Genomic DNA, 13693 nt, shown 5'->3' with positions numbered 1-13693 from the left:
GATTGGTTTCTGTACTGCATGACGGGACAAGTCTTCATCTCAAGGCAAGTACCAAGAAGACATAATCCTGGGGTTAGGTGGAGCTCAGCAGCGATAAACAGGGTGCAAGAGATTCACGGAAGAAGATGGCAAATGTGTTTTTCGCAACTCATAGTATTCATATGCTATATATCGTATCACACTATCTAGACCCAGGCATACCACCACTTTCATCATGGTCGCCGACCAAAGATCTGTCGGGGTGCTCATTATCACGCGGAACGGTCATCGCACATCTGTTTGAACTTGTCAGTAATTGCAAAGCGAAATCTCAGCAATAACAGAACATAGTATGTGAGGGGTCAGACATCCAAGGAAGGTATTCGCGCTCATTGTCCATCGGTCTTAGGTTCGATTGATGGCTAGCGTGGAAACTGCGAATGTGGAAATGTTTCATCATCCCCAAAGGGAGGAAGAGTGTGAGGAAAAGAGCGACTGACCTTTGTTCATACTAGACACACCATGTAGCTGGTGTTAGCTGTCCATCAACGCGCGTACATGTGCATGCCCATGACGTTGCGCAGCAAGACTATTTGAGTCTGCATTACGCGCACGTGTAGCAGTGCAGTCCTCGCAGGACTAGTATAGTGTTGTGAAAATCTCGATCTATTGCGAGTGCGCACGGGGCGACAAAGTGCAAAAAGGTGCGCGGCGATGAGAGTAAGCGAGGATTACTGTACTGAGCGATGTTAGCAGTCTGACGTGCAAAAATTGCTAAAACGGTCGCGATGGTGATGGAGGTCAGACGACAGTACTGGCAAGTAGCAGGCGCCCGGCGAAGGGCACCCGAACAGCGCTGTTTTCTTCAAGGTCGAATCGGTAAGGAAAAGAAGTTGCTGAAGGTATAATCTTTCCACAAAAGCAAAGAAAAAAGGAGTCGACTTACGTTATACGGAGGGCTGGCTTCGGGCCTTCACGAAATCGCATGGAGCGGTCCGAAGCCAGTGGTTGTTCGCAGTCCTCAAGACATGCAGAGTGAGGTGGTTGTCGAGAGAAAACCAGAGACGCGGTCGAAGAAAAGTAGAGCGCCGAGCTAGCGCGCCGCCAAGATTTCTCTCATCACGTGCCCGCCCGAACGGGCAAGGGCATTATTTGGAATCGTCATCCGGCCAGCAAGCATCAGCAAGGCAGGTCAGCGTGGTCGCAAGAGACTGCAGAGAGCGCCCGCCCGAGAGCAGCATAATTCATCAGCCGTCGAGCGCGTTGTCCTTCTGCTGCGCGGTGCATATTGAGCGTGAGTTGGAGTCGGGATAGATTGGGCAGCCCAGCCACGCAGCTTTTCGCGCGATACCGAAACGGCCCCCTAACCTGCGCTGATCTTCGGAGAGGGCCATGCGCCCATCACCTCTCACCACACGAGAACTCCACCACTGACGCCCGCGTCCCTGGCACCGTCCCTGGCCCTGGATCTATACTCGCACCGGACCCATCGTCGCATAGCACGGCATCTCTAGACACGTTCGCCGCACTGCCTCTGCTGCCCCCCAGACGGCCCATCTCACGTTCCCACTCCACCGCTCTGCTGGCGGGACGGATGCGACACGATATCACCCGACACGACACCGCGCCAGACGTGGCTGCACACCTCACCACCCCCTCGCCGCTCCTGTGAGTATCGCGCTGCACTTTGCGCGACGTCCTCCGTGACCCTCGCCCTTTTTCCTGTAACCGGCAAGTGCCGCCTGCCGGCCTCATCGCGCCCATCGCGACTTCTGCGCGGGCACTTCCTCAGCCTCCCATATCGGCCACACCGGACCGCACTTCGACTTTCCATCGCGACCACCCAGCACTCTTCAGTTCCCATTGGCATCGACGCGAATTTCCGCGCACGCATGACTTGGACGCTGTAGCATTGCTCCGCCTGTCTCGTCGCCGACTCGGTCGTTCTTCGCATCACGCGGACCCGTCTTCTAATCTCGACACCTGTCGCATCCCTTCTACCTGATCCATTACCGCGTCCGCGAGGCCACAGCCCGCACTGAAGAGCCGGCAAGATGATGACAACGAGCTATCCACACAATGGGGGCATGCAACCCCAGGGCATGCAGCACGCGCACCCAGGCATGGGCGGCCCAGGCCCACACCCAGGACAGCCTGGAATGCAGCCCGGCATGCAGCACGTTTCCGGTCCCAATGGCCCCGTCAGTCAGGCAGGGCCCATGATGGGCATGCAGCCGGGCATGGGTGCCAATGCGCATGCCCTCTCCCACCTACAGCCGCAGCAGCACATGTTCCAGCAGCAACAGCAGCACCAGATGAGTGAGTACCGCCGCTCCGTACCATGGCAGAGCATTGGCTAACAGAATCGATAGTGAACCCTGCAATGATGCAACAGCAGAGAACTGCCCAACAGGCCTTCATGCACCGTCAGCAACAACAGGCCATGCTTGCCCACCAGCAGGGCGGCATGGGAATGGGGTTCCAGAACCCCATGGCAAACTTGAACCAGGCACAAGCACAGCAGCTACAAGCAATGAGAAATGGACAAATGGGGCAAGGACCGTTCGTCAATCTTCCTCCCCACTTGCTCCAGCAACAGCAGCAGATGGGCCAGCAACCCGGAGGCCCGCAGCACCAGGCTGCCATGGCCCAAGCAGCCCATCAACAAGCTCAACAGCATCAGCAAATGCAGGCGCAGCAGCAAGCGATTGCGATGCAACATGCGCAGTCTCAGTCGAGCAACCACAGCCAGGCAGGGAATCAGGGACCGCCGCCAACCACCCAGCCCCAGCAAGGGCCTCTTCGCCCTCCATCCGCGATAGGGAGTCACCAGGGACAATCTTCGCCGGCTCCTCAACCTACACCCCAACAGCAACCACAACCACCGCCCCCGTCACAGCAACAACAACAACAGCAACAGGCACACCAACAGCAGCAGCAACAACAGGCTCAACAACAACAGCAGCAGCAGGCGCAACAGCAGGCTCAACAACAAGCACAGCAACAGGCACAGCAGCAGGCGCAACAACAGGCACAACAACAGCAGCAACAGCAACAGTCATCCCAGCCACCACAATCAGGTCCAGTGCCACAACAGCAGACGCCAGCTCCGTCTCAGCCGCCAAATCTACCTCAACAAGCGAACCAGCAGGCCCAGAACCAAGGTCAGGTACAACGGAATCCGGCACTAGTACAGCAAGCGCAGGCACAGGCGCAAGCGAACGCTGCCCAAAATCAAGCCCGTCAAATGGCCATGATGCAGCAGAAACAAGCACAGAGCGTATCCTCAGGCCAAGGGACGCTTAAGCTGCTGAACTTTGTGGAGCAAATAGGGAACTTCAATGCCTCGAACAACAACATTGAGTGGTGGCAGGCCTTCGTGGATAGGTTCTTCGCCGAGTCTGGGTCTTTCGTCCACGTCGTCTGCTCCTCAAGTACTGAGAGAACGAAGCAGTTCGAGATCGTGTACGCTGCTTTGCCGCGGTACTTCTACACCCTCTTCAACACCGACGTCACCAACTTGCAAATAACTCTAGACGGGGCGGCTGAGAAGACCTCAAATGGTGAGCTCAAAGTGACTTGCGAGCGAGCGAAGTTCATATACACATACAAGAACTCCTGTCAGGTTGTCTACCAAGGCAAGTTGACTGCATTCTGGTCTGGTTCAGATAAGATGGAGTGGTTGGTATTTGAGGGAGCGAGCCATGAGCAATTCATACCGCTCAATGCGCTGAAGCAAATGTTCGTCCAACCATCGCCGAATCAACTGAACCCCAACCAATCGCCGCGCATGAAGAACAAGAAGCAAGCACAGCAGCAACGGACCATGCCAGAACCACCAGAGGCGTATCTGCCTATCAACAAGTTGATCAGCGCTAGTACTACAGACTATGGTTTGCCGCACGGCTTGCAAAGCTATCTCGAGGTAAGAATCTTCTCCACGTTTCCCTCCCCGGCATTGACACTGACATCAGTTTCTAGATTTACGAGCCAATGAACCACATGTCAAGCTTAATGGTGCACTACCTCGAAAATCCCCATATGAAGCCAAGCGAAGCGTTGGAGTCATGGAACAACAATATGTCGAATAGCCAGGGCGCTCTGCAAGGCCCGCAACACCCGAATCAAGGGCCACAGCAAGGACAAGGCATGCCACCCAACATGCAACCCGGGCCTCGACCAGGAGGGCCTGGCCAACCCGGTCAGATGTTCATGTCGCCCGCAATGCAGAACTCCCTGCTTCCTAACGGATCAATGGGCGGCTCACCTCATTTCCAACACACACCGTCGCCCAACTCGCAGCCCATGATGAAACAACAGAGCACAAGCTCCCACACCATGAGCTCGAACACATCTCCCAACATGATGAACAACAAGCGGCGGCGGAGTACAGCCAAAATGGAAAACGATGACGGTGGCGGAGAGATGAACGGCGCGCCAAAGGTCAAGCAAAGTCCAAGAGTCGGGGGTAACAAGAGGATGAAGGCAGGCCAATAGCCTCCATCGCTTGTCCACCTGCCTTCCCTCCTTGCCGGTGCCTCTATGCGATGCTCGTTCCGCTTTCTTCGCATCTCTATCTCTTGTATAGCGCGGCGTTTGAATCTCTCACACTCTCAGTCTCGATTCTCATATCGTGCTCTCTTGTCTTTCACAAGTCTTTCTCCCTTGGCGTTAGATCTCCACACTTATTACCCCATTTCAACTCGGGTGGATCTTTCCTGCTTTGCTTTTGCTTTTGCTTTGCTTCTGAGACTTTGCTGGCGTCTGGGGGGCGTAATCTTTGCTGTTGTTGTTACTACTGCTTGGTTATCACATTGTGTCTCCTGTTCCATTTTTACCTACCCCTCTGTAGGTTACATAATTCGTTCTTGTACATTATCGACGATGAGGCGGAAGTAAAGGCTGTATAGAACGCAGCTTCAAGAAGGAAAGAGAGAAGTGGTCTTGTTAGGGGCCCTTTTTTGGTGGCTTTTCTGGTCTTTGTTTGGAAAGATGGGGGCCTAGTCAGATGATTACACGGCCCCGTTCAGTGCATAGGCGAGATATGTTGATGTTGAGATTCATTTTTATACGGAATTCAAGACGTTATGACTTCAACTTGCTGTTTGTTATGCATGAGTGGAGATTGGTATGGGTCTTCTGCAAGGCCATCACACAGACTTACGCCTTTGCACTTTCCTCACTTCCTGGTTGTTGTGAACACGCCTTGGACCCTTGCTTTCTTGCGGCATGGATGGTGAATCTACCCTGCCACGGCTCATGGTTCCTGTTGTACCACTTGGGACTTCTGCAATCATTGTGCGATAGCACGCGTTTAGACTGTTATCCTCGTAAAGCCATGTTGCGATATCATGGTCAGGACGATAATAACCTTGCCATCTTACACGAAATCAATACATATCTGAAACGGACTCGTGAATTGACCTGACTTGTTATTCTAAGCACTGGAAAAGGAAGAAGTACATGCGTCCAACTCAATGCCTATGACCTTTCTTCGCACTCCCTGCAACACTTATGACTTCCGCTCACATGGGCTGGGTATAGCCCTTACTGTGTAAATTACTGCGTTACTACTACCGCGTTGTGGACTCTGCTTCGGCATCGACTCCAGTCTCTCATCAAGAATGACTTCCGCCAGGCCAGCGAATCGATCCCTATAACGTGAAGATCACCTTCCTGGCCGACAAACCGGGATGCTTATAACGCTCATATGGCTCTGGAGGTAAAGAGCAGCAGGAGTTGAGCGGAATTATGGATCGAGGAAAGTTGGTGATGTGGTTGTAGACCTCTGTTGCTGTAGGCCTCTCCCCAGGGTCTCGCCTCACCATACTGGTCAGTAGCTCAACAATCGCCTTAATTAGAAGGGTATCGCTTTGGCTACGACTTAGCATAGACGAGAATCTTCCATACAGAAATGTCTGAGTCCACACAACCACCCTGTCTATATTCGCGTGGAACGATTCATCACTGCTGGCACCACGTCGTGCAACAGCAAAGTCTTGGGGGTCTGTTCCAGCGATGACACAGCTGATCTCCAAGAAGACACATCCAAGGGAGAATATGTCTGCGGCTCGGCCTCGCGGTTCGTCGTTATACACTTCTGGCGAACAGTAGCGAGGTGTGCGTGATGTCGGTCCATCGGTTTCGCTGTGATCTTGTGAAGCGAAATTACGCGAGAGTCCAAAATCGGCCAGATAAACACGCCAATCCGCTTTCCCCCCGTTGAAATTTGCGTTTCTGATAAGTATGTTTTGGGGCTTGATATCCATGTGCTTTGTAGTGTTCTTGTGAACAAAGGCAAGAGCAGAAGTAAGACAAGGTAAGACCGAAGCCAGGAACTGTTGACGAATCCTGATCGCTGGCTGTTCTGAAGAGGGCATATCTAGCGTTTCCTGTAGAAAAGTGCCCAGATGAGAATCTGCAACGGGATACATCAGGATCGAAAACATGCGACCTTGGAGATACGTCCCCACTAGCTGAACGACGTGAAAATGGCGCAGGTTCTGTAAGTGACGGACCTCGCGTAAAGCATCGGCAACGGTCCATCTCCCGTTGCATTCCATCGATTTTCTTGCGAGAGCTATCCGACGACAGATGACCTTGTCGACTGTTGCGGTATGGGAGGATCCCAAAAGGGATATAGAGAACAGCGGAATCTCGGCCTTGGGTTCGAAGGCAACGTGCTGGCCCTTTCCCGACCAATTGAGCTCTTTTTCAAAAGGCTGGATGATCTCCTGATGATGAAGCGTGGTGTAGTAGTCGTTGTGGATCTTTGCAAGCCGTGCAGGAAGTCCAGAACTGGGCGTTTCATCCTCGCGGATGGTTCTCATCATCGAGTCCGAATCAAACCCGCCCACTGAGAAGAAAGCAGAGTCAACATGTGATGACCTCGTACTGACAGTGGACATCTGACTACGAGCCGTTACGAAGCTTCGCATGGACATGGATCGGGACAATGCTGATCGTCCTACTGCAGGAGTGGGAGGAGTAGGGGGAGTAGCTCCATTGGCTGGGGGAGCAGCAATGCCACCAGAAGTGAGAGGAGCAGAGTCGTTGGTTACGAATCTTGGGTTGGGAGATGAGGCGGTATACGAAGATATCACTCGTATATTTTCGAGCGGTAAGTAACCTGATCGTCTCGAATCATCGAATGAAGAGTCGAGTTCCGCATTGACGTAGTAGCCTTCTCTGAAAAGAAAATGGAGTAAGGCGATTGGGTCCCATGAAGATTTGGGGATTGTGCAGCTGATTAGAGACAGCTCACAGTAAATCACTCCATCTGGTATCATGATTTTACCACTGAATGGAGTAGATGTGACCGGCTCAGAGCTATCAGTCCACGTGTAGTTGGCGTAATGAGTGGACCGATCGCGCTTCTCTTGCGTATTTGGATAGACTCCAAAGGCGGGTGTCTCTAGCACTACGTGTATTCGGACTGGCTCGTATTTACCGAGATCAAAGTATGATGTCGAGCAACGCGCGTAAAGCATGCCTCTAGCCTGCGTTTTGAGCATGTCTTGCATCTTCTCGTGATTCTGTCCAAAGCTTCCGCTGGCCATTGTGGAACTACTGTGCAGCAAGACTGCGCATAACCTTGGAAATAAAGAGCTCCAGATTCCTGGCTGGAGCGTGTCGGAACGCTTGTTCTCAGGATATGATCGTAATGCTGAGGTGGGGTGGAAACGAGAACGCTTGGTATCGTTGGAAGGACGAAGAGAGCGGTGATTCGGGAAGGAACGCGGCAGGAGCAGGAGCAGAAGCTGAGAACACAGGCTCCAGCACAGCCTCTCACGCACCTTCCTGCAGCTCCGAGGGGCAAGAGCGAAGCGCACCAATGACCCAGCCAACGCCAAACACTCAGCCTTGCGAGTATCCGTGGGTGAGCCACACCGGAAAGTGACTACGATACGCGCTCACTTGGTCGAAGTGTCACTCATTACGAGAGCATCGACTGTTAGTGTTTTCCCGTATAAGAGGAGGGGCCTGAGCAGAGGGTCGCTGGCGGGGATGTCAGCACAAGGAGGCGTAAATGAAGCGCAGCCACGGAAGCAATCGAAGCAAAAATGCATGGAAGAGATAGCAATGAAGAACGTGACCGCGGTAGAACTGCAGCATTAACACTGCTTACGAAGTTCATAATGTACAAACAATATTTGTACAAATCAACATCCTATCCATCCAACCCCATCATGATCAGGATCAGGATCATGAGCGCGGCCGAGTCTCATCACCCTTCCTACTTTCATTAACCAGCGCGCCCCAGGCATCACCCCCAGCACTCCTCTCCCGTTCCGCAGCCTGGTAAATCTCACTCAGACCACCAGCACCACCAGTCGCGCGAAGCCCTCCGTTGCTGTACAGCTCCAAAATTGACTCGACGTACTCCTCCTCACCACCAGCAAGCCTATGCTTGATAGCAAGATCCGCCTTCAGCAGCGCGGTTTCGAGGTATGCCCTTCGTTCGGGTACCAAGTTCTCATTGGTAGAAGCCGTCTCCGCTTCCGCAATGAGAGCAGCATTGTAGGCTTTCTTGTTGGCGTTGTAGGCTTCTATGCCACCTGCTTCTGCGACCTTCGCATCGTGTGCAGCGCTTTTAATCTTGCTCCAGGCTTCGATGCCGCCGGCTTCGTCGATTTCTTTGCGTCTCCGCTGGTTGTAGGTGATTCTCCGGGCGGCGTTGTCGCTGATATCAGGGAGGTTGAACTTCGACCTGGTTTCGTCTAAGTCTTGCTGTGTGATGCCTGCTTCGTTCACTATCTGTTTCTTTCTGAGTCTCTCTGCTTCGCGCTCTTTTGCTCGGATGAAGGCTAGCTTGAGGCCCTCTTCTATGCTGTCAACGGCGTCGCGGGATACGTAACGCTCTGCGGCCTTGACTGCTTTGGTGTACTCGAGGGCGGCATCGGCTCGCACTTTGTACGCTCTTGGGCCTTTTTTCTTTGTGTCGGCTGTGTCTTTGACTTCCTCTCCGGACCACATCTCTTGGTCCTCCGTCTCCGTGAACTCTAGGCTCTCGAGTGCGCCGGCGGGCATGTTTTGGGAGAGCGTACCGTGGGCAGCTTTGTCCTCGGCTATCATCTGGGGTGTAGGCCATTGCTTGTCGATTGTGGCCTGGTCTATGCCAAGAGCCGCAGCTTCTGCCCGTAACCGATCGATGACTTCCGGCTTCTGCATCAGTGTCCATCGTAGCGCCCATCCCATAGGTCCGAGCTCTTTGATGCGTGCCACATTGTCCTTGAGCAGGTATTCGTCCAGCCCACCCTCACGATCCATCGTCTTGAGGACCTTGGCGGTGATGCGCAGCTTTATCTTCTTCTTCAGTGCGACCGAGTATAGACTTTTGGAGAGCACATTGGGCTTCCAGTTGCGCCGTGTCTTTGTTTCGGTGTCTTTGGAGACATTGTTGCCGAAGCGTATCATCTGGTCGCCGTAGAGACCCTTGTTGGCCTGCTTGAACAGCTGATGGGCGCCATAGGGATATGGGGGGATGTATGCATCTTTCGGGATGATGTTTATGGGAAGATGGGAGCCGAGATCACCGCCGCGTCGTCGCTGTAGTGGGTTCTTCACTGCGGGAGTGGGCGCCGTCGTCGCGTACGTTCGGCACATTGACTGGGCCGGGCGAAGGACCAATCCTTGGGCGGCGATGCGCCCGGATATTAATTGACCTCGGGCGTGCATTGTGAGAGAGGGCCGAGACAGCGGTGGTGCCGTCGTGATGGAGTGGGCGACGTGCTCGGTAGTCCGCAAATTCGAGATGTTGCCAGCACGGACCCTCAGCCTGACGTCTAGCTCTACAATTGCGGGCGGGAGTGCCATGGAACTTCATGACTCTCCCAATCGCCTGAATCCTCTCTCATAAATCACTAATACCCGAAATTCTTCGGTTGTAAAATTACTGTTCTTCATACATTGTATCCCACGTCCAACCGCGCACATGGCAGACACTCCCCAGCAACCCTCTACTGCAAACATCGCAGCCGCATGCGCCATACTCGCTGGTGTAACAGGCTACATGATCGGACAAGCAAAGTCACTTGGTTTCCTCGGAGGCAGCCCAATCTCTCAACCAAAGAAATCCGAGAAGAAAGAAAAGGCAGAAGACTCAGAAGATTCAGAGGACGAGTCGAGCGATGAAGACGACGACAGTGCGCCTGCAGAGTTCCCAGGTCACAACGAGGAGTGCAAGATGGTATTGGTAGTACGAACAGATCTCGGCATGACAAAAGGTATTGCGATTCTTGACACATCTATATTATCTGCAAAATGCCTAACCATACAACAGGCAAGATTGGCGCACAATGCGGACACGCGACATTAGCCTGCTACAAGCACTTCCTCCGACACGCACCGGAATCGACGTTGCTAAAGCGCTGGGAGCGAATGGGACAAGCCAAGGTGGCATTACAAGTCAAGAGCGAAGAAGAGTTAGAGTTGTTGCAGGCGCAGGCACTGAGCCTAGGATTGGTGGCACACATTATCCACGATGCGGGACGGACACAAATCGCGAGTGGAAGTGCGACAGTACTGGGTATCGGTCCTGCACCCAAGGGCGTCATAGATCAGGTTACTGGGCACCTCAAGTTGCTGTAAAGGGGCCTTGGGTATGGCGCTGCGTGCGACCCTGTCGACCAACGCAGTGGAATCAACTGAAAGGGCAAGGTGACGCCACGTCTCGAACATGACTCGTATGCATACCCGAGAGCTCTGGAGCAACGGTCGTGAAGCTCGCGTCCGGTCAGGAGCGTGTGGTGATGGGAATTCGAGACGAAATTGCATGATGCACAAAGGCAATTTGCAAGATTCGGGAATTTTCGCCGAACATGGCGGTGAAACGTACGCAGGACGGCTATGGCGGTTTAACTGTAACGCGTGTACGGGTGCGCTATTCACCGGAGGCGAGAACAAACGAAAATGTCGAGTGCGTCTTGCTGTTGAGCGACGCGTGTTGTCCAGGGCCTCCTGCTGGCAGCCGCGGGACGGGCCCTGGCTGCCCAACAAATGCTAGCTGCCATGTGCGCATGATTGATGGAATTCCGCGCGCCTGGGAAAGATCTACAGGTCTCGTGATATCAAATAATCATAGCTTCCGTGCAGCGCAGAGGAATGATGTGCATAAAGCTTGCGCAGTGTAACTGTTTACCATGTATGGGGAGGAGTTTGATGCATTAGTGGTTCGTGGAGCGTGTAACAAGGTATGACGTGCATACACTAGGCGGAAGCAATAGTGGCGGTGGTCGATGAGGTTGCGATGTCGCCCGAGGTGAGCAAGTACAGAGATATAGTGCGCGTAAAACCTGCCCACACGTGGACACTGAGATGGGTGCGACATTTGTCTGTCCCAGACTGTGGTATCGAGCCGAGATATTAACTGGCTGTTTGAGAGTTACAGCACACCTAGGTAATACTGAGTGGAGCTCTGCATCAATGAGGAAGCGGGTACAAGGATGCCTGTCATACCATTATTCTACTTATGCCAGAAATTGCAGCGCTTCATGCAGCAGCGGCACCTCTCCACCAGCTCGTGGCGCCTAAGACGAATACTATCACCATAGCGTCGCTCACAACTGTTTTGTAAATGACGCTGTACCTGCCTACAGTCCTCACATAGCCCGAATACGGTGCTGGTAGGATGCCAGCGACGGTGCTGAGAATGCCGCTTCCCTGTAATTGGCCCTTTTCGATGAAATAGCGCGAGGACTGCAAGACCACCTCGAAAGTCGCGAAGAGATAAAAGAAGTGCGCAAAGTTCTGCGCTGGGGTCGATTGGCTGACCCAGTCATCCTCCAGCACATTATCGCGTGACATCTTGGATCCAGTAAATGGTGTTTGCAGGACAATGTAGACGGCGAGGCCAAACGAGAAGACAGAGTGTACCAAGCGCCAGATCCACGCTGAGGATTGCTCTGGCAGCGGCTCAGAGGCACCGGCACCACCCTGCATGGCCGAGAACATACTGGCAAGATCGGGTGGCATGCCGCCTGGTGGTGCACCGCCTTGACCTGGGGCACCGGGCATGCCAGGCATACCGCCAGCGCCTGCGCCCATCATCTGCTGGAGCATGGCCATCATGGGATCCTGGGACGCATCCGAGTCAGGGCCTGGGCCGAATGGGCCGGACTGGCCACCCTCGAAAGCGAATGGCGAGGGGAGACGAGGCTGCGATGCCGGCGCGTAGTGGTGTTGCGAAATATCCACCTCATCTGGATCTGGAGTAGCCGTGCCAGACCCAGCGGGTGTAAACTGGGACGGGGTGGAAGCGGGTTTGACTAGAATGCCATTAGCCGTGCATTCACGCTGTTGTAGGACGGAGCTAGGGGGGACTATGTGGAGGCTAATGTATTCCAAAGGGAGGAGCCGTTACCTGGCACGTCTTTCTCGAGTTCGCTGAGCGGCTTTGGTGGGCCGCCCTGGAGAGCAGTAATCTGCTGGAGACGTGAGGCGCCGGATTTGGCAGCCAGCCGCTCTCTGCGCAGTCTGGCCTTGGTCTGGGCGGGAGACTCGCCGGGAAGCGCGCTAGTCGCGGAAGCGGGAGAATCAGCCATGACTGCGGTGGGGTGATGTAGAGAGTTGAGCTGTCGCGGTAGTTATCAATCGTGATCGCAGCCCTCACTATTGTTTGGAGGGGCTGAGGTCATGGCTTGGCACGAAACTAGCGGAAGGCGCGACGGAACGTCGGTATCTCCCCGCTAACACTGGCACTATCTGCACCTCTTCACATGAACGGCGACATGCCGAGCGTCTCCTTGCCACTCCCGACGTTTGCTAACCTCTCACTCGATCGCAACACTATTGCGAAGTTTGCCATCCCGACAGCCTGGGTCACTATCGCCCGTCACACGCGCGGTACGGGCCGTGTGATGTCCATTTGCCGGTCATCTTTGACCGATTAGGCTGGCCAGCACTCCTGCTTCTGGTGGAGTCGCTTTAGCTTACGACTCTCTTACGAACATTGCAGCCCAAAGGATTCCGCGGATGCATCTTCTATGTCCACTCAACATACGAGGAAAGCTAATGCAGTATTCGCCTGCTGTACCACTAACATGCATGCCGCTTGCAGCTTCCGGGCCTCTGGCTTGACCCGAGGATCGGGCCCATGGGAGGAGATATGGAAGCGATCCTTGTAGACCTGCGGTTTTCTTGCATGTCGGTCCCCAGTTCCAGCCAGTACAGGATGGACTACTGTGCTTCGTAAGCCCCTTTTCGATACGCATCCTCGCCTCCTGCCAGCTATTACTCAAAGTTATCAGATTGATCCTGGGACCCATGATGGCCGCCGCATGGGAAATCTGTATCAAGCGATATTGTGATACGAATGCCCTGCCAGTGTCATTCACCATTCTTCTGGTGCTGGCGCCGTGCTATGTTTTCTCCACTGGGCGTTTCCGTCACTATAACCCCTATACACACCATGCGGACCATGGCCAGTTACTGCTCCTCACCCACATGTCACCGAATTCGTTAAATCGCTGTAGCGCTACACCCGAATAGGTCATGAAGGATGGCCTTCAGCAAACTCGATGCCCAAACACATCCTAGAGATCTCCTGCATTCGATAACGAATCGAACTTGGCGGTAGTCGAGCGTGCCTGCCCAATTCTTTGAGATTGCAAAAGACCCACTTTAGCGGTTGCTCTTGCTGCTGTCGTAGCACAGCATCTATATCGCTCCTACCTAGACGACGAGGCGAGCGACAGCTCCTTCCACCGGGTTGTGC

The 13693-nt window shown here is 53.9% G+C and overlaps 4 protein-coding genes across 4 annotated transcripts; 2 read left to right on the top strand and 2 right to left on the bottom strand.

Moving 5' to 3' along the window:
* Positions 1 to 2033: 2033 nt before the first annotated feature.
* J4E85_011167 (uncharacterized protein) lies at positions 2034 to 4476 on the top strand (the record flags this gene model as incomplete). Its single annotated transcript, XM_051475370.1, has 3 exons — positions 2034 to 2298; positions 2352 to 3904; positions 3961 to 4476. 3 exons carry the CDS (start codon positions 2034 to 2036, stop codon positions 4474 to 4476), a joined length of 2334 nt encoding a protein of 777 aa, XP_051320817.1.
* Positions 4477 to 8184: 3708 nt separating this feature from the next.
* Positions 8185 to 9657, bottom strand: J4E85_011166 (uncharacterized protein; the record flags this gene model as incomplete). Its single annotated transcript, XM_051475369.1, has 1 exon — positions 8185 to 9657. One exon carries the CDS (start codon positions 9655 to 9657, stop codon positions 8185 to 8187), a length of 1473 nt encoding a protein of 490 aa, XP_051320816.1.
* A 256-nt stretch (positions 9658 to 9913) lies between these two features.
* On the top strand, positions 9914 to 10569 carry J4E85_011165 (uncharacterized protein; the record flags this gene model as incomplete). The annotated part of the gene is made up of 2 exons (XM_051475368.1): positions 9914 to 10205; positions 10262 to 10569. The coding sequence occupies 2 exons, from the start codon at positions 9914 to 9916 to the stop codon at positions 10567 to 10569; spliced, it is 600 nt and encodes a 199-aa protein (XP_051320815.1).
* Positions 10570 to 11469: 900 nt separating this feature from the next.
* On the bottom strand, positions 11470 to 12521 carry J4E85_011164 (uncharacterized protein; the record flags this gene model as incomplete). The annotated part of the gene is made up of 2 exons (XM_051475367.1): positions 11470 to 12245; positions 12341 to 12521. The coding sequence occupies 2 exons, from the start codon at positions 12519 to 12521 to the stop codon at positions 11470 to 11472; spliced, it is 957 nt and encodes a 318-aa protein (XP_051320814.1).
* Positions 12522 to 13693: the final 1172 nt, after the last annotated feature.

The sequence above is a fragment of the Alternaria conjuncta genome (assembly GCF_024043145.1).
Source record: "Alternaria conjuncta strain BMP 0040 chromosome Unknown scaffold_31, whole genome shotgun sequence".
Lineage (NCBI taxonomy): Eukaryota > Fungi > Ascomycota > Dothideomycetes > Pleosporales > Pleosporaceae > Alternaria > Alternaria conjuncta.
The sequence above is the reverse complement of the archived record's forward strand: the minus strand, read 5'-3'. Positions and strand labels throughout refer to the sequence as shown.